The 25,001-nt window shown below is 42.8% G+C and overlaps 1 protein-coding gene across 2 annotated transcripts in view; it reads right to left on the bottom strand.

The window, feature by feature from the left end:
* Positions 1–25,001, bottom strand: part of Eya3 (EYA transcriptional coactivator and phosphatase 3) — a 74,108-nt gene that overhangs the window by 4,239 nt on the left and 44,868 nt on the right. For both annotated transcript variants that reach the window (XM_090335468.1, XM_090335469.1), the window contains 10 exons: positions 21,841–21,929; positions 19,709–19,877; positions 17,453–17,592; positions 15,266–15,349; positions 14,455–14,544; positions 13,116–13,174; positions 11,659–11,819; positions 10,804–10,918; positions 9,389–9,510; positions 2,573–2,673 (listed from right to left, as the gene is read on the bottom strand). In XM_090335468.1, coding sequence (XP_090191594.1) covers positions 2,573–2,673; positions 9,389–9,510; positions 10,804–10,918; positions 11,659–11,819; positions 13,116–13,174; positions 14,455–14,544; positions 15,266–15,349; positions 17,453–17,592; positions 19,709–19,877; positions 21,841–21,929 — 1,130 coding nt within the window. The remainder of the gene's footprint in view (positions 1–2,572; positions 2,674–9,388; positions 9,511–10,803; positions 10,919–11,658; positions 11,820–13,115; positions 13,175–14,454; positions 14,545–15,265; positions 15,350–17,452; positions 17,593–19,708; positions 19,878–21,840; positions 21,930–25,001) is intronic.

The raw sequence follows: 25,001 nt of genomic DNA, 5'->3' as shown, positions 1-25,001 counted from the left end.
CCCAGGCTGAGTTCAAGGCCCGTGACCCACAAGAAAAAAAAAAAGCCAGCTGGAGTGTGGCTCAGGAGGTAGAGTGCCAGCCAAGCAAGTGTGGGGTTTTGAGTTCAAACCATAGTATCTGCAAAATAAATGCAAAAATTGTAATGTGCTAATTATGCCATCAATTGTCCACCACACAGTCCACTATCAACCTCATAGTTATTAAGGTTTCTGAGTCAACCACATAAACAAAATTGGGTCAACCCACTCACTTCCTGTCAGTGTAAGAAAAAAGTTGACAAAAAATAAACTGGGAATCTGAGAATGTGGCTGGGTGGTACAGAGTGCTTGCCTAGCATGCATGAAGCCCTAGGTTCAATTTCTCACTATCACATAAATGGAAAATCTTGAAGTGGCACTGCAGCTTAGAGGTAGAGCACTAGCCTTGAACAAAAGAAGCTCAGGGACAGTGATCAGGCCCTGAGTTCAAGCTCTAGGACTGGCAAAAACAAACTGGGGTGGCATAGACAAAACTCTACAGATCCATCTACAGATGAAGGAATTTAAAGTGGACAAGTAAACTGTATAAAGTCACACAGCTAGTAAATGCATGTGCTTTGTGAACTTGTTTGATTTTACCTTTTTTTGTTTTGCCAATTGTGAGGCTTGAACTCAAGGCCTGGGCACTGTCCTTGTCTTTCTCAAGGCTAGAACTCTACCACTTCAGCCACAGCACTACATTCGGCTTACAAAAAATTTTTTTGGTGGGTCATGGGGATTGAACTTGGCCTGGGCGCTGTCCCTGAGCTCTTCAGCTCAAGGCTACCACCCCATCCTTGAGCCAAGCCCCATTCCCCATTTTCTAGAGGTTAACTGGAGATTCTCAGGTTCTTTTCTGCCCAGGCTGGCTTTGAACTTTGATCCTCAGCTCTCAGCCTCCTGAGTAGCTAGGGTTACAGGCATGAGCCACCATGCCTGACCAAAAAATTGTATTTTATTGGGGATAATGTATAGAGGGGTTATAGTTACATTCATCAGGTAATGGGTACAGTACTTTTTGAACCTTTCTCGTGTTCCTGTCCTCCTTTCCCTTCCCCTCCCCTCAACTTTAAGCTTTTTCTATGTATGTGGTGCCAAGGAATCTAACCAGTCTTTGTGTATGCTAGGCAAGCACTCTACCACTAGGCCAAACTCCCAGCCCTTTATTTTATTTTACTCCAAACTTCTGAGCTCAAGTGGTCCTCTTTCCTCTGCCTCCTGAGTAGCAGGTGTGGCAGAGAGGCACAGTCACTGCATCTAAATGAACCTGCTTGACTTTGAATTCCACTTCATCAACTGTTTCCTGCATTCAGAAGGGATGACCCGGAGCTGGGACCTGTATAGTGATGGGGTTACCATCACAATAAACTTTACTGGGTTCAAAGGCAGGAAGGATTTTCTTTACAAAAACAACTCTCCATTGACAATACTCACCCCCCGCCCCCCCCCCCCACACGTTTGAAGCCTGGAAAAGAATGACTGCTTTCTGCAGTCATGTCTCATGCACTTGAAGGTCGTCTCAGATAAAGGCCAAGGCGGAGACCACATCAGAATGAATGACGGAGTCCCTGTAACTAGGAAAGATGCTTTGAAGTTCTTGAGTGGCGGGAAGGAGGAGCTACAGGAGGGGCTAATATTGTACTGGGAAAATTCCATCCGAGGAGAAAATTACCTTTCTCATTTGAAGCCAGCCCGAGCAGAAAAATCCTTGTAAGAGTCTTATCTCCAATTAACCACTCAAAAACTAGGAACAGCATTATGGCTCAAGTGGTAGAGTGCTAGGCATGAACACAAAGAGGTTCAGGGATAGTGCCCAGGCCCTGAGTTCAAGACCCAAACAACAAAAAACAAATGAACAAAAAAATATATGGGTGTAGGAGCTGATGGTTCATGCCTGTAATCCTGACTATTCAGAAGGCTGAGATCTGAGGATTGTGGTTCAAAGGCAATCAGAACAGGAAAGTCCATGAGACTCTTCTTTCACATTAATCACCAGAAAATTTTAAGTGGCACTGTGGCTCAAAGTGGTAGAGAGCTAGCCTTGAGCAAGAGCTTAGTTCAAGCCCTATGATCAACAAAAAGAAAAAGAAAACAACAACAACAAAAAAAAAAACGGGGGTCAGGATCCTGCCTGTAATCCTTAGCTACCCAGAAGGCTAAGTTCTGCGGATCACAGCTTGAAGCCAGCCTGCGCAGGAAAGCATGTAAGAATCCTATCTCCAATTAGCTACCAAAAAAACTGGAAGCCTGGAAGTGCAGGTGTGGCTCAAAGTGCCAGAATGCTAGTTGTGAGCACAAAACTTAAGGGGCAGTAAGTTCCAAGTCCCAGGAACTGTAGCAAAAGCGAGAGAGAGACAGAGAGAGGCAGAGGAAGACGGAGACACAGACAGACAGACAGATGGATGGGGGGAAGAGAAAGAAGAGAAAAAGAAAAATGGGAGAGGAAGTGAAGAAAACATTACCGTTTCACAAACAATGGGCGTTGCACAACAAACTGTTTTACCATGTTTTGAATTGCTCACAGCACCCAGACTATTTTCTTCACCACAGTTACCTGTTTGGCTGCAATTTCTTCATCTCGTCCATCTCCAATCACTACATATGTGACTTTCTTTCCAAATCGTGATACAATTCTCTCAAAGCAGCTCTCTTTACCTGGTAAGAAGAAAATTCTTATTAGCAGTTTTTTTTTCCTACTGTTTTTCAGCACCAAAGATGCAGACTGTTACTAAGTTCAGCTGCGTGTGCATAGACGGCAAGTGGCACACTGTACCGTCTGGTAGGAAGTGCTGGGGAGGAGTCAGAGATCCTACTGGTGCCAATAAGCCTGGTCAAAGCACGTGAATTTGTGCCATTATGACAATCTACTTGAACCGTCAGTCCAAGTGAAGGTCTCCAAATGTTGGTGTGAGGGAACTCAGATGGGAGGCAATGGGCCTTGCGAGCAGTGACGAGCACCTCCGTCTTCCTATGCTTCTCTAAACCTCCTTCCTACGGACTGCTCACTTTATTTTCAAAATAATCAACGAGACAGCCACCATTTCCCTCTTTACAGATGGCATTGGGACAGCATAGGTTTAGTGGCTTGCCTGAGGCCACAAGCAAGCCAGCAGCTAGATTTTGGACTTGGGGCCCTGATTGTGCTATGAAGAACGGTGTCCATCACCTGCATGGCCGTGCTCACCGCCTCACTCTTCACAGCAGTCAGGAGATGAACAACCCAGATGCCCCACTACAGACGAACGGATACAAAACATGTGGTACATATATACACAGCAAGCAGACAAGATAAAATTATGGCATTTGCTGGGAAGTGGATGGAACTAGAGCAAATCATGTTGAGTGAGATAAGCCAAGACCAAAGAACAAAAGGTGCATGGTCTCTGTGATATGTGGGTATCAGATCCAAACAGTACAACAGTGATGACTCAACACTCAGATATTCCAGGTCACTGACATGAATCTGGAGATATAAATATATCTATAGACATATAGGTCTATAATAGGATATATATTCCATGGACATATATTGATATATATTATATAGATGGTTATTTATCTATGACATACAAAGATTCAGCTTAATTTTAATTATATTCTTAAATTTATGTGCGAGTGACTGCATATAGATTTTTTTCTTGAATACCTGACTGTAGAACATGACATTTCAAAGATGATATAAAATCAATCTTTCTTTCTTGCTTTCTTTCCTTTTTTTTTGTGGGTCATGGGGCTTGAACTAGGCTTGGGCACTGTCCCTGAGCTCTTTAGCTCAAGGCTACCGCTCTACCTTTGAGCCAAGCCCCACTTTCTATTTTCTAGAGGTTAACTGGAGATAAGAATCTCAGGTTCTTTTGTGCTGAGGCTGACTTTGAACCTTGATCCTCAGATCTCAGTGTCCTGAGTAGCTAGGATTACAAGTGTGGGCCACTATGCCTGACTTTCAGTTTTAATTTAAAAAAGTTTTAGGGGTCGGGGATTTAGCTCAATGGAAGAGCACTGGTAAGTGCAAGGCCCTGTGTTTGGTCCTCAGCTCTGGGGGAAAAGAAAAAAAGAGACCAAGAATGTGACCTCGTTGTAGAGTGCTTGCCTAGCATGCATGAAGCCCTTGATTCAATTCCTTGGTACCACATACATAGAAAAGGCCAGGAAGTGATGATGTGGCTCAAGATTAGGAACACTAGCTTTGAGAAAATCCCAAGGACAGTGCCCAGGCCCCGAGTTCAAGCCCCAAGACTGGCAGAGAGGGAAAGGGAGAGAGAGAGGGAGGGGGGGAGAGACAGAGAGACAGAGACAGAGAGACAGAGAGGGAGAGAGAATATCAAAGGGTAAACAAATGCCACTGTATTCACTGGACACTGTTGAAATGTTGTGGGTGAAGATGGGAGGGAAAAATTGGGAGAGTGACAATGTCCAAAAATAAATGTACTTATTACCTGACTTACTTAACCATAACTCTTCTATACATCCCCTTTATAACAATTGAAAAATTGAATAAAATAATTAATGACAAAATAAAATGTGGGAAAAAAGCCATTTTCTATAATAATTTTAACTTTTTTTTTGCCTTTTTTTTTTTTGCCAGTTCTGGGCTTGAGCTCAGGGCCTGAGCACTGTCCTTGGACTTTCTCAAGGCTAGAGCTCTACCACTTGAGCCTCAGCACCACTTCCGGCTTTTTTCTATGTATGTGGTACTGAGGAATTGAACCCGAGTCTTCATGCATGCTAGGCAAGCACTTTAACCACTAGGCCAAACTTCCAGTCCCTGCCTTTTCTTTTTTGGTACTGGGGACTGAACCCAGAACATTGCACTTGCTAGTCAAGTGCTCTGCCATTGAGCTACACCCCAGCCCCTATAACTCATTTTCTAGCAATGGTTTTGGGCACAAGCTTTGTATATCTTTTTCCTGATGGGGCAGTAGAGTGGGAGGGGGAACTCCAGAACAGAACCTCCCCCCCACAAAAAAGCCCAGAACGAATTGACCAATAGATACAGTAATTGTCTCATCTGGAATTTCCACATTTACTGTACTGAGACTGTAGCATTAAAATTGCCCTTGAGAAATAAGTGACATAAGTATCACAGATGGTTCTGAGATACCCATGCTAGGGTATCAAAATTCAAGTGTCTAAAACTTGCATTGAACATATCTCTGTGGGAACGATACTTTATTTGCAGTAAAAGGAAATTATATCCTTGCTGTTTCTTCACCATTTCTGTTTTTTGTTTTTGGTTCGTCATGGGGCTTGAACCTGATCAGGGCCGGGGTGCTGTTCCCCAGCATTTCTGTTCAAGGCTAGCGCTCCACCACTTGAGCTCCACTTCCAATTTTCTAGTGATTAACTGGAGTTGAGAGTCTTACAGATTTTTCTTCCTGGCTGGCTTCAAGCTGTGATCTTCAGGTCTCAGCCTCCTCAGTAGGTGAGTGACCTGTGACCAGCTACCATCAATATCTATTGCTCTTCTTCTGTTAGGCAGAGTCTTTATTTAACCTCTTTTTTTTTTTTTTTTTAAATGTGGTGGGGGGGAATCAAGGGGCTCAAACTCTGGACCCAGGTGCTGTCCCTGAGATCTTCAGCTCAAGCCTACCACCCTACCCCTTGAGCCACTCACCCACTTCCCATTTTCTTTATTTTTTTTTTTCTTTCTTGCCAGTCTTAGGCCTTGAGCTCAGGGCCTGAGCACTGTCCTTGGACTTTCTCAAGGCTGGAGCTCCACCACTTGAGCCACAGCACCACTTCTGCTTTTTACTATGTATATGGTAGTGAGGAATCGAACCTGGGTCTTCCTGCATGCTAGGCAAGCACTCTACCACTAGGCCAAACTCCCAGCTCTGCTTCCCATTTTCTAGTGATTAATTGGAGGTAGACATTCTTTAGTGCCTGGGCTGGCATTGAACCAGGCTACCGTCATACCCTTGAGCCAAGCCCCACTTCCCATTTTCTAGAGGTTAACTGGAGATAAGTCTCAGGTTCTTTTGTGCCAGGGCTGACTTTGAACCTTGATCCTCAGATATTAGCCTCCTGAGAAGCTAGGATTACAGGTGAGAGCCACTGCACCTGGCTTTTTTCTTTTTTTAAGCCAGTCCTGGGACTTGAACTCAGGGCCTGCACACTGTCCTTGAGATTTCTCAAGGCTACCACACTACTACTTGAACCACAGCACCACTTCTAGCTTTTTCTATGTATATGGTATTGAGAAAATGAACCCAGGGACTCTGAAGGCTAGGCAAGCACTCTACCATTAGGCCACATTCCCAGCCCAATCTCATTCTTTCTTCTTGCCAGATCCTGGGACTTAGCACCAGGGTGCTTTCCTAAGATGACCGACTGCCATTTGCTGGAAAGTAGTAGTTTTTTTTTTTTTTTTTTAGTCCTGGGGCTTGAACTCTGGTCCTGGGCGTTGTCCCTGAGCTCTTCAGCTACCACCCTATCTCATGAACCACAGTGCCACTTCCCTAGTGGTATTTATTATGTACAAAGACACTCAGCCTAACTGACAAGCACCCCCACCTGCATGCTCATTAGTCCTCTAGACATATATGGCTCTTTTTTTTTTATTCTTTTTTTTTTTGCCAGTCCTTGCTTGAACTTAGGGCTTAGGCACCATCCTTGGGCTTTCTCAAGGCTAGAGCTGTACCACCTGAGCCACCTGAGCACTACTTCCTGCTTTTTTCTATGTATGTGGTAAATGAGGAATCGAACCCAGGTCTTCATGTATGTTAGGCAAGCACTCTACCACTAGGCCAAACTCCCGGCCCCTATAAATGGCTCTTTCTTTTTTTTTTTTTTTGCCAGTCCTGGGCTTGAGCTCAGGCCTGAGCACTGTCCTTGGACTTTCTCAAAGCTAGAGCTCTACCACTTGAGCCTTTTTCTATGTATGTGGTACTGAGGAATCGAACCTGGGTCTTCATGCATGCTAGGCAAGCACTTTAACCACTAGGCCAAACTCCCAGCCCCTAAATGGCTCTTTCTTTCCTACATGTCTAGCCCATGGGGTCTTATGACCATCTCCTGGACCAGACACTGTCTATTCTGGTCCTTTTTAATAAAAGGCTTAACTTGGACGTACATAGGTGCCTTCAGTGCTAAGATTTTGTAATAGCAGAGTCAGGTATAGAATTCTCCTGGCACATTTAATTGGTGTTGCTGGGTAAATACATATTAGTCTAAAAATTTAGTTCAAATATTAAGTAACTCAACAAATAGTGATGTCCTATTATGTTCTTTGTCTAATTACAAAATATTAGCACTGAAGGCACCTATATGCGTCCAAGTTAAGCCTTTTATTAAAAAGGACCAGAATAGACAGTGTCTGGTCCAGGAGATGGTCATAGGACCCCACAGGCTAGACATGTAGGAAAGAAAGAGCCATTTATGGGGGCTGGGAGTTTGACCTAGTGGTAGAGTGCTTGCCTAGTATGCTTGAAGACCCAGGTTCGATTCCTCAGTACCATATACACAGAAAAAAAGCAGGAAGTGGTACTGAAGCTCAGGTGGTAGAACTCTAGCCTTAAGAAAGCCCAAGGACATTGCTCAGGCCCTGAGCTCAAGTCCAGGACTGGCAAGAAAACAAAACAAAGCAAAACAAAACAAAAAACCTTATAGGAGCAAATCATTGTATGAGGCCCCAGGATCTCCTACCAGCTTCTGTAGACGCTCTGCCCTATTTCTTACTGATCTACTCTCCTTAATGGTCTTGCTCCAACCTTTTATACTTTCTATGGAAATGATTACAGAAAAGAACTTTAGAACTTTTTCTTCTTGGGAAATTAAAGTCCTATACCAAATTAAGCCTGTCCCAGATCTTGGTAACCACCATTCTATTTCCATTTCAATATATTTCACCACTCCAGGGGCTTTTCATAAGTGGCATCAGATGATTTTTTCCCCCCCTGGTCAGTCGTGGGACTTGAATTCTGGGCCTGAGCATTATCCATGAGCTCTTCAGCTCAAGGCTACTGCCCTATCCCTTGAGCCACAGCACCACTTCCCGTCTTCTGGTGATAAGAAAACCTAAATTGGAGATAAGAGTCTCATGGACTTTAGTGCCTGGGCTGGCTTTGGTTTTGAACTGTGATCCTAAGATCTCAGCCGCCTGAGTAGCTAGGATTTCAGGTGTGAGCCACCATGACTGGCATGATCTTATTTTTTTTTGGTGTTGTCTTATTTAGCTTGGTATGAGATGCAGGGTTCATCTGTGTGGTGGCATGTGACAGGATTTCTTTCCTTTTTAGACTGAGTTCATTGTATGGATCCCATCTTCATCCACTGACAGACACTGGGCTTCTTCACCTCCTGCCTGTTTTGGGTAAGGCTGCTATGAGTATGGACGTCTCTTTGGGACTCTGTTCTGGGTAACAGGATCTAACTCAAGCATTTGAAAACCAATTCTTCTGGATATCTACCCAGAAGTGGGATTGGTGGATTAGATGCTAGTACTCTTAATTTTCTTTTGAGGTCCCATCACACTATTCCAGAGCAGCTAACTGCCATGTGCGGCACTGTGGGTTGAATCCTGGGCCCTGTGAATCACCTACTACAATCTGCCAAATGTGCACAAAGTTTCAATTTTTCCACATCCCTGCCAGCACTTATTATTTTCTGGTTATTCAAAAAGTTTATTATTATTTTAAATAGTAGCCATCCTAACATGCATAGGGGATTTAAAACGAAACAGATATAGCCATGCTACTTGGCTCAGGCTGGCCTAAGCTACATAGCTAGTCCAGATTGACAGGCTCTGAACCTGAGCTCTTTCTGCCTCTGCCTCCCAAGTGCGGGGCTTGCCAGTGGTGCAGTGCTTATTCTATCACGCTACAAATTCTGAAAAAAGACAAAACTGGAAATGAGGCAAAACCAGATTTTTTTTTAAGTCAGAAATATGTTCTTCTAAATACTTCAAGTAAAAGAAGTATATTTATGTAAGTTACTACCTGGGAGTACTGACCAAGTGCAATAACGGCTAAGCTTCTGCTCTCTCATTAGAACTATCAAACAGCACAGCCAAGAACTGTGTGACAGGAGAGCTGGCAAGGACACATGTCTGAGGAGGGTTTTACTGTAATTGAGAAGTCAATTAGAAACCACACTGGTTTTGGAGCCAGGTACCACTGGCTCACACCTCTAATCCTAAGTACTCAGGAGGCTGAGATCTGAGGATCCAGGCTCAAAGCCAGCCCAGGCAGGAAAGTCCATGAGACTCATCTTCAATTAACCACCAGAAAACCACAAGTGGTAGTGTGGCTCAAAGTGGTAGAATGCTAGCCTTTAGTAAAAAAACTCAAGACCAGTGCCCAGACCCTAAGTTCAAGCTCCACTACCAACAAAAAAATAGAAGAAGGAGGAAAAAAAAAGAAGGAAACTATACCGATTTTGGTAGCGCTATAGATGTTTTCAATAGGAAATATTTCTCCTAGTCCATACAGGAGAACCTTGGCCAGGGCTGGAACCAGCTGGGTGGTAGTGATGAGAACATTCACACAGTTCTTTCTAGAAGGAAGAGAAAAAAAAATGTGAAACCAGGGCCGGGAGTTTGCCGTAGTGGTAGAGTGCTCGCCTAGCATGCACGAAGACTCGGGTTCAATTCCTCAGTACCACATACATAGAAAAAAGCCTGAAGTGGTGCTGAGGCTCAAGTGGTAGAGCTCTAGCCTTGAGAAAGACCAAGGACAGTGCTCAGGCCTTGAGCTCAAGGCCTGGACTGGCAAAAAAAAAAAAAAAAAAAAGTGAAACCAAATCAACCAGAGGCAAAGTCAAATGAGCCCACTCTGAGGATCTAGTTACTAAAATGAAGCACAAAGGGCCTGGTATTGTTCAGTCCCAATGTTATGACTTACAAGTAACAGTAACCATGTCACTGATACTTTAGAAAACAAAAATGCAGAGTTCTTTATTACTGGGAATAATATTCCATCTAATGGAAATACAAGTCAGCCCTTAACTGAGATCTAATTTAGTTTCTCTGGGTCTCTCACATAATAGCAATCATTCCATTAGACACATTAATTACACAAGCTCTTTTCCATACTACCTTCAGGGTCAGTTTTACTTCTGACTAGGTTGCAGACATGGAATTCTTGCTTTGGGGGAGAAAGCAATTGAAGACTGTTACCAATATGGCTGCATTTATTTTTCAGTATGAGTCAAGCTGAAATCTTCTTAGTCATTTTTTTTCCTTTTTTTTTTAATTGTAATTAATAGAGGGATTACAGTTATATTTGCCAGATAGAAGGGTACATTACTTCTCACGTATTGATACTCCTTCTCATGTTTTTGCCCCCATTTCCCTCCTCCCACCCCTTCCTTCTTATAGAAGTCATTAAAAAAAAAATTAGTGCTAATTAGTTGTACATGTCTATGCACAGTGCATCTTAAGGAGAGTCACCTTTTCTATCATTTGTCCCTTTAACTTCTTACTATTTTTCTTTTGATTTCTGCCTTCTTGGGTGAGTCAAGTTAGCTGAATGGGTCTTAGAGCTTCTGTACTTAAATTGCCCACTTTTTCTTTGATTCTCTATTTCTTGGGCTAGAGATTATGGGTTATTAAGTTTAGTTTCAGGGTAAAAAGGAAGAGGAGAGAAAAGGAGGCTCACATATAAATATTCTCTTACAACACTAAGGTGTGCTGTTTTCATAAAACGTCCCTCTTACCTAACTACATATTCTTACATATTCCATGAATCACTTAAACATCTCATATTTCTATTCCCAAACCTAGCCTGGACCAGGACAGGAAAAAGTATGTCTGTGAGAGAATGGGATTCCAAAGAACCACGGCCATACCTGGACTGAATGAGAAGCAAGGATTTTAGTGCAGTTCCTAACCAGGAATCGGTCAAAACTTCTATTTCTGCTCTTAATCTCTGCAGTGCTTCCTTTCTCTGCGGACTGAGAAGGCCTTTGGGAATAAAAGACGACTGTATCATTTGGCAACATTATACTTGCTGATATTTAGAAAGCAATTTACAAATTCAATTTATTAATAACCTTAGTCCCTGAGTTAATTTCTCTTTTGGGGGAAACCTTCAAGTAGTGCTACTCAAATATTTTGACTTTCTTCACCAAAAATGATCTGTAGGGGCATGGTAGCTTTATGTTAGAGCGTTAGCCTTGAGCAAAAGGGCTCTGGGACAGCGCCAGGGCCCTGAGTTCAAACCCCAAGACGGACCAAAAAAGAGTATCTGTTACTGAGGTCTGGTGGCTTCCTCTTGTAATCTTAGCTACTTAGGTGGCTGAGATCTGAGAATCATGGTTTGGAGCCAACCCCAGGCACACTCTTGGTTTTGAGACTCTAGATTCTTGTTTTTGTTTTGGTGCAAGCTTTAACTTTGGGCCTGGATGTTGTCCCTTAGTTGTTTTGCTCAAGACTAGTGTTTTACCATTTAAGCCACAGCTCTACTTCTTCCTCTAGACACTTTCTTCTTCCTCTTCTTCCTCCTCCTCTTCTTCTTCCTCTTCTCCTTTTCCTCCCTCCCACCTCCTTTTTTTTTCCCCCAGTCCTGACACTTGAACTCAGGGCCTTAAGCATTGTCCTTGGGCTTTCTCAAAATTAGTTCCTTCTCTCTCTAAGGACTCACTGGGAGGAGAGCATGAACTCAGGAAGGCAATAGAGAATTCCTCTGGTCCTGTGGCACTTACCACCCACGTTGCTTTTATGCTTATCATAGATTTCTCTCACTTTTCGGTAGCGGAAAGCCAGTTTCCTCATCCAGTCCACACCTCCCTGAACGCCCACAGAGGAACCATGGCCACCACTGCCTCCAGAGCCACTGAAACCGTCTGTGGAAAAACTATAGTTGCTGAGGAGAGAGGAGAGAAGGAAGTTAAAATCATGAATCATGAAGTGTTTTTGTTTTTGTTTTGCCAGCCCTGGGGCTTGATCAGGGCTGGGCACTGTCCCTGAGCTACTTTTGTTCAAGTGGTAGGTAGGCTTCTACTGCTGTGTCTGGAGCTATCAGGTGAGGACACTCCCAATGAGAGGTACACATGTGTTGAGGCACATGTGAGGGGATGGCGGAAGTCCTGCCTCCAGCCTCCATTTAAGTCGAGCTCCAGTCAACTTGACTTCACTCCAGAGACCTACCCAGCTAAGCTGCTTTCAGAGTTCCTGACCTAAAGAAACTGAGATGAGAAATATTTGTTTTAAGCTACTCATTTTGGAGGTCATTTGTTGTACAGCAGGTAATGAATATAATTAGTTAGGAAGGTTTAATATTTTATAAGAATTAGTAAAGCTGGAGAGACAACTTGATTCAAACAAGTCAGAGCTCAAGACATTGTGAGATTCTGCACTTAATTGTCAAGATACAAAATAGGCAAGAAAATTTAAAAAAAAAAACAAACAAAAAACGGGTTCAGAATGCATTATAAACTGCCTTATGTTAGCATTTTCCTATAAAGACCAAAAGTCTCATAATAATAATATTCTTGTGCTGGGTGCTGGTGGTTCTCATCTATTATCCTAGGTACTCAGGAGGCTGAGATGAGACAGCCTATGCAGTAAAACCTATGAGACTCTTAACTACTATCAGAATACTGGAAGTGGAGCTTTGGCTCTAAGTGGTAGAGTGCTGGCACCACTTGAGTGAGAAAGTAAGCTCAGGAATAGTACCTAGGCCCTGAATTCAAAGCCCCACAAGCAACAACAACATCAAAATCAACAGTACTATGTTGGAGATGTGGTTCAAGTGGTAGGGCACCAACCTTGCACATGTGAGGCTCTGGGTTCAAGCCCATTGTCAATAAACAAATTAAATAATAATAATAATCTACTTAGTCGGAAATACATTTTCTCTTAGTGCAAAAAAATCTGTCTAAAGAGAAACCAGATATTTTACTAGGGAATGATATATGCTCAGTCCACCATGCTACTATCCTTAAGGTCTGCCTCATACTATTCTACTGAGACACCCTCTCCAATGGTGGCAGCACTGTTTCTTCTCTCTTCCCCACCATCACCTCACACTCTATATCACGGTTAACAGTTCCTGCCTCCTCTAATAGGCTGGAAGTTTCTTCATCTTTCCTTTCTTTTGAACCAAGGAAGTATATTGCATAATATAGGTAGATGTTCATGACACTGTTGTGTTTATCACCTCAAATCCTGGCCATTATCATCAGAAGCCACATCTTCCACATGTACTTGGTCACACTCCTGTTAAAAGAAAAACCACTATTTTAGCCCAGGAAGAGTATGTGGTCATCAAAATGACATACTACAAAATGACCATAATAGTTGGGTGCGGTGGCTCAGGCCTGTAATCCTAGCTACTCAGGAGGCTGAGATCTGAGGATCAAGGTTCAAAGCCAGCCTGGGCACAAAAGGACCTGACTCTTATCTCCAATTAACCTCTAAAAAACAGGAAGTGGGGCTTGGCTCAAGGGTAGGGCTCAGGCTCTGAGTTCAAGCCCCAGAAAGGGCCAAAAAATAATTAAGCTATCTTACTTCATTAATATGTGAAGTTGAATTTTATAAATAAAGCATTAAAGGCAGGGAGTTTGGCCTAGTCTTAGTCTTTAGGCTGGCTTTGAACTGCAATCCTCAGATCTCAGCCTTCTGAGTAGCTAGGATTACAGGAATGAGCAATAGATCCTGGCAACATCTGTCTTTTAAAACAATTCTGCAATCAAACACTTATACACAGAAAACAGGTGAAAAATATACCAAGACTTGGGTACTGGTGGCTCAAACCTATAATCTTACTTAGGAGGCTGAGATCTGAGGATTGAGGTTCAAAGCCAACCTAGGCTTTGAGTCTGTGAGACTCTTATCTCATTATAACTATCAAAAAGTCAGAAGTGGCTCAAGCAGCAGAACACTAACTTTGAACACAAAAGGTCAGGGACAGCACCCAGGCCCTGAGTTCATGCTCCAGGACTGGTACCACCCCCCCCCGCACCCCCCACAAAAAAAATAGAGATGTCGGGAAGCTGACACAGGAATTGAATTGAAGGCCAGACTAGGATACACCAAGATCTCATCTCCAAAGTACCAATGAAAACAAGTTAGAACAGACTAGAGGTCTATAAACAGGACAAATCAGAGGACAAACTTTTAAGAAGGAAAAATAAAAGAATAGTTAAAATACAATGAAATATATCAAAAGCCAAACCCTTAATGTTACTTAATATCATAATAAATTGGAATATTGGTTTATCTATAAATGCTTTGCATGATGGGTTGGTATTTTTCCTAATGCTACATCACTTCCAAATAAGCGAATAAAAACAAATTTTGGAGCCAAGAAAAGTAAAGGTCAGCACCCAGGCTGTGGCGATCCAGTTGGGACACAATCTTCAGGATCTCACACACTCGTGGCCACTAGTCTCTCAATCCTTACCTGGTCTAACCAGGTCTCCTATAATAAGCATAGGCTCTAAACAGTTCTGAGCAACACACTTCACTGAAGCACAAAAATAATTTAAAAGGCTTACCTCTAAGTCATTGAAAAACAGATGTGTATCAGCCACTTCAAAAATCATTTCTTCCATTGTTAAACCTGAGCCAATCACTACTGTTGGGTCCTAGAAGAGAGTTAAAGAGAAAACTGCTTGAATTGGTGCTGAGCACTAGTTGTCTGATTTTCAAATATTTCAAAATTATTTTGGGTCCAAGCCAAAGCAACAATGACCCACAAGAGTGCAACTGTTCTTAAATTATACTTATTTTAATAAGAATCTGGGATTGGGGCCGGGAGTTTGGCCTAGTGGTTAAAGTGCTTGCCTAGCACGCACGAAGACCCGGGTTCGATTCCTCGGTACCACATACATAGAAAAAAGCCGGAAGTGGTGCTGAGGCTCAAGTGGTAGAGCTCTAGCCTTGAGAAAGTCCAAGGACAGTGCTCAGGCCCTGAGCTCAAGCCCTGGACTGGCAAAAAAAAAAAAAAAAAAAAAAGAATCTGGGATTGTCTCATAGACTTACAGACACTTTAAATGTTTAAGACATTAATTTTGGGCTGGAACTGTGGCCTAGTGGTTGAGTGCTTGCCTAGCAAGCATAATAAAGCTTTGAGTTTGATTCCTGGGTACCACATACACAGAAAAAGCCAGAAGTGGTGCTGTGGCTTATGTGGTAGAGCACTAGCCTTGAAAACACCCCCAAACAGTGCATAGGCTCAGAGTTACAGCCCCAGGACTAGCAAAATACAAAATAAACATTTAAAAGATAAGGCTTTAATTTCTAAAAACTAGTATTTTTGTGGGCACTGGTAGAAACACAGATGCAATGAAAGAAGACTGAGATTACCTTTCCATACTTCTGTGCATAGGATCCAGTAAGCAGGGAATGGAAGATGATGATGGTTTCATCCAGGTCCCACAGAAATACCCGCTGAGAAAGAAAACCAAAAGTAATGAGTATTCTTTAAGTAGAATGAAATAAGACGCTAAAAAACTCACAAATGTGGAAAGTAAGCAAGTCAATCTTTTTTTTTTTTTTTTGCCAGTCCTGGGCTTGAGCTCAGGGCATGAACCCTGTCCTTGGACTTTCTCAAGGCTAGAGCTCTACCACTTGAGCCTCAGCACCACTTCCGGCTCTTTTCTATGTATGTGGTACTAGGCAAGCACTTTAACCACTAGGCCAAACTCCCAGCCCAATCTTTTTTTTTGTCTGTTTGCTTTTGGTTTTTTGCAAGTCAATCTTTTTTTTTTTTTTTTTTGGTGGGTTGTGGGGCTTGAATTTGTCCGGGGCTACCACTCTACTCATGGGCCTAGGTGTTTCCTGGAGCTCTTCAGCTCAAGGCTACCACCCTACCCTTAAGCCAAGCCCCACATGAGTCAAACCCAACTTCCCATTTTCTAGAGGTTAATTGGAGATAAGAATCTCAGGTCTTTTTGTGCCTGGGCTGGCTTTGAACCTTGATCCTCAGATCTCAGCTTCCAGAGTAGCTAGGATTACAGGCATGAGCCACTGTTACGGACTGAAAGTCGATCTTAAATAACCAATAGGCCAAAGAATAAATCACAAATAAAATTGGAAAATGTTTTGAGAGGAGTGGTAGAATACAAATCTTGAAGGAAAAAGCCAAGCAGGAGTGGAAGTCCCTGAGTTCAAGCCCCAGCAACAACACCAAGGGGAGAAAGAAAGGAAGAAAATATTTTAATGAGCCGGTGTGGTGGCTCAAGCCTATAATCCTAGCTATTCAGGAAGCTGAGATCTGAGGATCAAGGTTCAAAGCCAGCTCAGGTACAAAAGGACCTGAGACTCAGCTCTAGAAAAGGGGAAGTGGGGCTTGGCTCAAGGGCAGGGCGGTAGCCTTGAGCTGAAGAGCTCAGGGACAGCGCCCATGCCAGAGTTCATGCCCCAGGATCCACCAAAAAAAAAAAAAGTCCTAAAACTTATGTGACAATGTACTCAAGGAAAACGGTATAAACTTTCACGTTATGTATATTTAAATGCAATTGTAAAAATCAAGTACCTCTTTGTTTCTCCCAAGAAATAAATTCTAATTTTAGTTTCTCTTTCTTTTTTTCTGTTTTCTCCCCACAAATAAAGGTGAAGAAAGGAGTCGGTGGCCCATGCCTGTATCCTAGCTACTTAGGAGGCGGCAAACTGAGGTTCATGGTGCAAAGTCAGCCTGGGTAGGAAGTCTGAGATTCTTATCTCCAATTAACCACCAAAAACCCCTATATATGGAGCTATGGCTCAAGTGATAGAGCACTAGCCTTGAGTGAAAAAGCTCAGGGATAGCAACTAGGTCCTAAGTTCAAATCCTAGGACGAGCCTCAAAAAGAAAAAGAAAAGAAAAGGGAAGGAAAGCTCTAAACATAGCTTCAATTTGCTCATGTCTAAGAGCACCCATTAAAAAAAAATCTTTTCCTTTTACAACTATTATAAAAAATTAAAAATATAAAATGATAATATAAGCTGGGCACAGTGGCTCACACCTGTATTTCTAGCTACTCAGGAGGCTGAGATCAGAGGATTGTGGTTCAAAGCCAGCCTGGGCACTAAAAGTCCGTGAGACTCTTATCTCCAATTAATCACCAGAAAATCAGAAGTGGTACTGTGGCTCAAGGGTTAGGGTGGTAGCCTTGAGCTGAAGAGCTCAGGAACAATGCCCAGGCCCAGAGTTCAAGTCCCATGACCAAACCATCCCCCTCCCCTGAAAGAGATAATATATATTCTCCAGTACTAGAATTTGTAATGAAATCAGTGTACATCTATAATAAATTTTTGGGTGGTTAATTGGATAAGTCTCATGGAGATTTGTCTGCCTGGGTTGGCTTTGAACCATAATCCTCAGATCACAGGCTTCCTGAGGAGCTAAGATTATAGGCGTGAGCCATTGGCACCTTTAGTTTATTTTGTTTAGGAGTGAAAGGTGATAGAACACAGAACCACATTTTCTCCATGAGTTTCACACATGTGTCTGATAAACTTAAGAAGTGAAGAAAAACAAACTAGGTAACCCAAATGGGTATCTTTCCTTACTTCCAGTTCATTGTCCTGGGAAGAGCTAGTATCAGCTTTCCTCTTGCCCCGATTTTTGCCAGTCATGTTTTTCCTCGATTGATCATCAGCATCTTTAGTTGGTGTGTTCTGGGCCAAAACTGGGCCTGTGGAGGGGTCTCCTAGAAAGGAAAAGTTAATGCGTATACTGTCAACAGTCACTGGCTATGAGGAGCAGAGCAGGAGGATAAAGTTTGGAAAAGCAAACTCACAATCTGGGAATGTAAACATAGCAATGAGGGGCCAGGAGTGGCCTAGTGGTAGAGTGCTTGCCTAGCATGCACAAAGCCCTGGGTTCGATTCCTTACTACCACATACACAGAAAAAGCCAGAAGTGGTGCTATGGCTCAGGTGGTAGAACTCTAGCCTTGATAAAGCTCAAGGACAGTGCCAAGGGGCTGAGTTCATGCCCCAGGACTGGCAAAAAAAAAAAAAGGCAATGAGTATCAGCAGTGGCTAATATCACATTGGAGTGACTAAACACAAAGGGATATTTTTTTTTTTTTTTTAAGTTTTATGACAGCTTGGATTCTTGATCATTCCACATCAGTCTCTGGAGTGCAAGGGGTTACAGGCATGTACCACAATACATGGCTCAAACACCAAATTGTCATTAAGTATAGACATAAAGCTTGCAAGTCACATGCCAGTGGCTCACGTGTATAATCCTAGATACTCAGGAGGTTGAGATCTAAGGATCATGGTCAGAAGCCAGCCTGGGCAGGAAAGTCTGTGAGACTTCTTCTTTTTTTTTTTTTTTGCTAGTCCTGGGCCGTCTCAAGGCTAGAGCTCTATCACTTGAGCCACAGCGTTACTTACAGCTTTTTCTGAGTATGTAGTACTAAGGAAATTGAACCCAGGGCTTCATGAATGCTAGGTAAGCATTCTATCAGTAGGCCACATACTAGGCCACATTCTAGGCCCCTCTGTGAGATTCTTTTTTTTTTTTGCCGGTCATGGGCTTGAGCTCAGGGCCTGAGCACTGTCCTTGGACTTTCTCAAGGTTAGAGCTCTACCACTTGAGCCTCAGCATCACTTCCAGCTTTTTTCTATGCATGTGGTACCGAGAAATCGAACCTGGGTCTTCATGCATGCGAGGCAAGCACTTTAACCACTAGGCCAAATTCCCAGCCCCTCTGTGAGATTCTTATCTCCAATCTACTCAGAAAGAGCTGAAAGTGGTGCTGAAGCTCTGAAGTGATAGAGTGCTAGCATTGCACAAAAGAAGCTCAGGGACCATGCATAAGCCCAGAGTTCAAGCCCCAGGACCAACAAGAAAAAAAAAAAAGGATGTGTACACATTTAGTCAATTTGTATATAAAGCTTTTATGTAAAAAGTTTTAAATATGGACATCATAATTTATTGCAGCATTTCAAAGCTATGTACTCCCTAAATTGTAGGTTAATTTTGTACATTATTTTGGAGGACAGGTGGAGAAGAACTATAGGTTTCCTCAGAATCTTGAGGAGGCCAGAAGTTTGGCCTAGTGATAAGAGTGCTTGCCTAGCATGCCTGAAGACACAGGTTTGGTTCCTTGGGGTACCACATATATACCAAAAGCCAGAAGTGGTGTTGTCTCAAGTAGTAGAGCTCTAGCCTTGAGAATACCCAAGAACAGTGCTTGGGGCCTAGGTTCAAGCCCCAGAACTGGTAAGCAAAAAAAAAAAAAAAAAAAATCTTGAAGGGATTAAAGATGCAGAAAAAGTTTAAAAACAAGTTTAAACATGCCTGGACTAAGACTGGAGTCCTTTGACTTTTAAAAAATATGCCCAAATTTGGGCTAGGAGCATACCTAGTAGTAGAGTGCTTGCCTAGCATGCACGAAGCCCTGGGTTCAATTCCTTGGTACCACATACACAGAAAAAGCTGGAAGTAGCACTGTGGCTCAATTGGCAGAGCACTACCCTTAAGCAAAAAATGTCCAAGGACAGTGGCCAGGCCCTGCTACAGGACTGGCAGAAAAAAGAAAAAGCTAATATTCTAAAACTCCTTGTGATAAGCACATTACCAATACAGGGAGGGCAGGGATGAGAAATGCAATCTTTTCATTGTTAGTACTTCTCTATTCCAGCATCAAGTAGATATCCATCACTAGTGATTCATGAGAGCCTGTGTCTAGCATTTCAATGGCCTTCACATTGGAGGAAAAAGCCAAGAGCGTGGTCATGTTGACTTCTACCAGAACAAAATCATCTTCACCATTAACGACATGCAGTTTTCTGAGCTGCAGTACTTACCAGAGGATAGTCTCTGTGCTGCTGGTGCTGGAACCATGACACTAGGCTTCTCTGTCTGATACGTGGTATTCTCCGCATCACTGTTAGTCTGGCCCGTAACGCCAAAGCTAGAGCTGGGGTAGCAGGTTTGGTACTGATTCTGACCAAGAATAGTATAGGTGGGATAGTCCTGCAGGCCAAAGGAAATAAGAGAGGAAAACAAGATTCTTAGAAAAACAAGCATAATTTCAACTCAGGGTTTCTTTTCCTTCTAACCAAGGATTATTTCCTAAAAGATGAATTTGATTTCTCATCTACTTACGTAGTAGTGACTCAATGAACATATGCTTATCAAAATGCATTCTGTAGAAACCTGGATCTAAAAGACATATCTCAGCTGCCTTGGGATGATGGAAAGACTGAAAAGGATCCTGTGTTCAGTCACACACACATCTGCAGTATTCTGTCTCCAAAGCTATCAGTTCCCTATACTACCACCAATCTTAGTATTAAGCTTAAAGCTTCTATACTTGATGTCTGATGATAGTGCTTCTAAGAACAAGTGAACTTACATGAGAAAAAAAAAAGAGCTATACTCCCAGTACTCTGGAGGAGGAAGCAGGGGCAGAAAGATCAGGAGTTGGCGGCTAGCCTGGGCTACATAGTGAGTTCAAGTCAATCTTGATATAAGCAAGACCCAATCTCAAAAATCAAATAAAACAACAAGAAAAACAAATCACATATACTGCAAAGTTTCCAAGTTTTAAAAGTGATTATTTTTAGCCAGGCGTGGTGGCTCACGCCTTTAATCCTAGCTACTCAGGAGGCTGAGATTTGAGGCTCACAGTTCACAGCTAGGACAGGCACTAAAGTCCATAAAATTCTTATCTCCAATTAACCATCAGAAAATGAAAGTGGTATTGTGGCTCAGGGTTAGGGCAGTAGCCTTGAGCTGAAGAGCTTAGTGACAGCGCCCTAGGCCAAGAGTTCAAGTCCTAGGACCAACCAAAAAAAAAAAAAAAAGTGATTACTTTTAAGAATAATCAAATTTTCTTTAAGGTCTCCCTATAATATTGGAAGGAAGCTTTTAGTACTTTCACAAGCACATGTATGCTAAAACTTATCCAATTGTACAATGTGTACACTTTGTGCAGAGGTTCTGTCAACTGGACCTTAATAAAGCTAGACTTAAGCATGACATAAAACAAATAGACACTTGACATTAGTGACATATAGGCAGATGCTAGTGGACTAGAACCATTCTTTATAATCATTGAACATCTATTATAAATGTAACTCATGAAAGTCAGCAAGGCTCTTATCTCTAATTAATTACCAAAATAAACAAAACCCAAACCAGAAGAAGAGCTGTGGCTTAAGTTGTAGAATGCTAACTTTGAGCAAAAAAGCTCAGGGACAGTGCCCAGGTCCAGAGTTCAAGCCCTAATAATGGGGGAGGGGGGGGAAGGTCTGGTTTTAGATATGCTGAATTTAGGGAAATAGGATAGAGTTAAGAGAGCAGTTGGGCCGGGGGCATGACCTAGTGAGAGTGCTTGCCTAGCATGCCAGGCTAGTACCACATCTACCGAAAAAGCTTTAAGTGGTGCTGTGGCTCAAGTGGTAGAGCACTAGCCTTGAGAAAGCCCAAGGACTGTCCCTAGTCCCTGAGTGATCAAACCAGACCATGTAAGTGTGACCCCAACTCAAGTCATATGGAGATGACCTCACAAGTGCAAGGTCCTGAGTTCAAACTCCTGAATCACCTCATTACCACCAAAAACAGACCATAAAGAAATCCCACAAGAATGAGTGGGTTAAAGAAGAATAATTACTTATTCTATGAACATTTATGGTGTTTCTATGAAAGAGCCTAAGCTTTGTAAGTGAACAAAATAAGGACTAATTCCTTACTCTTCATGGAATGTACACTCTAGTAGGGGTGGGGCAAGAGGTAAACATATTAGGTAAGGGGCAGATAGGACTTAGCAGGGCACAAAGAATGAGTGGCTGCCTAAGAAGCCACCTGAGGTCCTGTTCTGATGAGAGCAGCCTCCATGTTCTACACTATCATGGTTGCCTCTCAGAGGACATATGTAAAGGAGAAAGCAAGAAGAAGCCAGATGAACCATATCAAACAGGATGGACTGAAGTACCTGGTTTGAGATGCTGGCAACTGCGGCTGCTGCTGGAACATTGGCAATTGTGGGTGAAGTGGAAATCAGGCTGGCATTTGGGCTTGAAGCTGCAGGGGTTGAGAATAATATTGACAGATATTAGTTAAAGAAACTATGTAAAAGGCTTAAAAATTCTGAAAATAAAATGTTTTAAATGAATGTGTCTGCAAGAAAATAAACAATGCCAGTAAAGGAAATAAGTAATTTAGACTTGATTCGAAACAAAACACTTCAAATATCTTGCTGTTTTCAGCCCTTCCTGCTCAAGTCCTAGAAGAGAAACCCACAGCTCATTTTAACCATGACAATGGAGTAAAAATGAAATCAAATTTGCCTTGTATCTTCCCTAGAAATTGAGAACCACTCACCTGCAGAATGACCAGACAACAATTAGTAAAGCTCTGGCAAATCCTACTGGTTATTGCCACTTGCCCTAAATTATGCCTTTCGTGATGTAACTGCACACAGTTCTCCAAATTGTAAACTTCTTAGAATTACTTCTTGGGCTATACTTAAATAGATTATTAATGCAGATCAAAAACACAAGTGGCTGCCTGGTGCCAGTGGCTTGAGTCTGTAATGCTAATCCTGGCTAATGAAGGAGGCTGACATTGGAGTATTGAAGTTCAAAGCCAGCTCAGGCAGAAAAGTCCGACAAGGCCTATCTCCAATAAACCTGAAAAATGCTGGACTGGCGATGTGGCTTAAGTGGTAGAATACTAGCCATGAGCAAGCAAGCTGAGCAAGAGTGGGAGGCCCTGAGTTTAAGACATGATACTGGCACATGTGTGTGTGCATGCATGTACACACACATATACAAAGCTCAGAAAATATCAAATATATTATGGGTAGCTAAAAATCTACTTTGTAATTTTAACTACTCTCTCTTTTTTTTGTCTGAGACCAGGAGTTAAACTCATATCTGACACTTTCACTCACTAGCTGGTGCTCTACCACCTGAGTCATGCCTCCAACCGCTTGAACTGCCCATCACAGATTCTACCAGGGTTTTAGCCAAAACCTCAATGATCAGAAAATACCACAAGAACTTTTTTTTCAAGTAGAAAATGTAATATAAGACATTAGTTGGGGGGTGGGGAGTGGGTGGGGGGGTGGGGAGTGGGTGGGGGGGAGGGTGATGGGTACCAAGACATGTGAAAGGGTATCAATGTATGTGAATTAATGCACTTTCTATCTGGCAAATATCATGTAACCCTTTTACTAATTACAATAAAAAATTATAAATTAAAAAGACATTAGTTTTTTTTCTTATTATAAACACACTTAGATATGGTCCCTACTGCAGTCTACAACCATATACACCCAGAGCATTCACCATTAGGGAGATATAACTGATTACCAATTCCATTAGCACCAAATCCTCCACAGGTAAAGTTAGTAAGAAAACTTGCCTGAGTATATAGGACTGACGGGATGGGGGGAAAGGGGATGGGGGGTGGGGGAGAGAGAGAAATGCAGCAGAAAATATCCTGGGCAAAATCAGAGAAGGTTCATCCTTTCCCCAAGTGTATGATGCTTAGGAAACACCTCAGGGAAGCTGTTACTGCAGCTCCAACTTTCTTTTTTTTTTTTTTTTGCCAGTCCTGGGCTTGGGCTCAGGCCCTGAGCACTGTCCTTGGGCTTTCTCAAGGCTAGAGCTCTACCACTTGAGCCTCAGCACCACTTCCGGCTTTTTTCTATGTATGTGGTACCGAGGAATCGAACCCAGGTCTTCATGCATGCTAGGCAAGCACTTTAACCACTAGGCCAAACTCCCGGCCCTGCAGCCCCAACTTTCTGAGGAAGAACCTGGAGCACAGAAGAGTTAAAAGTAGCTTGTTCAGAACCAGGAAACTAGCAGAGGATGATCAAGATGACAACTTGCACCTACCAATTCTTCAACAGTGTTCTTCCTTCCAATCAGTGGCTGAGCTAAGGACTAGTTTCTTGACAATCCTCAAAGACTTTCTTCTCTCTCTCTTCTTTCCTTCTTCCTTTCTCCCTTCCTTCCTTTCTTTTTGCCAGTCCTGGGGCTTGAACTCAAAGCCTGGGCACTGTTACTGGACACTTGTTTTGCTCAAGGTTAGCACTCTATCTCTTGAGCCAAAGCACTACTAACTTTTTCTGTGAATGTGGTACCAAGGAATCAAACCTAGGACTTTGTGCATGCTAAGTAAGCACTCTACCATTAGGCTACATTCCCAGCCCAAGGATTTTCATTTTTCTATGGTACTCTTTGCCCCAAAGTATTAAGAGTCCTAAGGGTTCTCTTCCTTCCTTCCTTTTTTTTTTTTGGTCAGTGTTGGGGCTTGAACTCTGGGCCTGGGCACTGTCCTTAAGCTCACTCAAGGCTTATGCTCTAACACTTGAGTTAAACCACTTCTGGTTTTCTGATGGTTAATTGGAGGTAAGAATCTCGCGGACTTTTGTGCCTGGGCTGGCTTTGAACCATGTTCCACAGACCTTAGTCTCCTGAGTAGCTAGGATTATAGGCATAAGTCACTGGCACCCAGCTGGGTTTACTTTCTTAAATACAATAACTACATGAGATAGACTTAACCTTACATATGGTGCCACCTGTGAATGGAAAAAGCAGGGCAAAAGTGGGAGTTCCTGAGTTCAAATCCTAGTACCTGCACATATGTGAGTGCACATGTGCATGTGCACATGCACGCATACATGCGTGCGTGTATACACACACACACACACACACACAGAGCAGTGCAAAAGCCTGGGCTACACAGAAAAATGGTGGTTGGACACCATAGTGACAGTTATTACTAAGACATGAGAATCCTTTCTCTTCTTACAACCTAGGTGAAGTCATCAGGGATACTACTACACTGCTTGGGGTTGCACCCATAGCCGATTAACCTTAAGAAATACTTCATCACAATGAAAGGAAAGCCAGGAATGGGGCATGTACCTGTTGCCCTAGCTTTTCAGGTGAACGAGGCAGGAAGATTCATGAGTTCAAGGTTGGCCTGAGTTAAACAAAGTAAAATCTAATCCCCTGCCAGAGGGGAGAGGGAGGGGGAGGGGGAAGGAAGAAGGGGGAGGGGGAGAGGGAGGGAGGGGGAGGGAGAGAGGGGGAGGGAGAGAGGAAGAGAGAGGGGGAGGGAGAGAGGAAGAGGGAGGGG

The sequence above is a fragment of the Megascapheus bottae genome, chromosome 6, assembly GCF_031878675.1.
Source record: "Megascapheus bottae isolate mThoBot1 chromosome 6, mThoBot2.hap1, whole genome shotgun sequence".
NCBI classification, from domain to species: domain Eukaryota; kingdom Metazoa; phylum Chordata; class Mammalia; order Rodentia; family Geomyidae; genus Megascapheus; species Megascapheus bottae.
The sequence above is the reverse complement of the archived record's forward strand: the minus strand, read 5'-3'. Positions and strand labels throughout refer to the sequence as shown.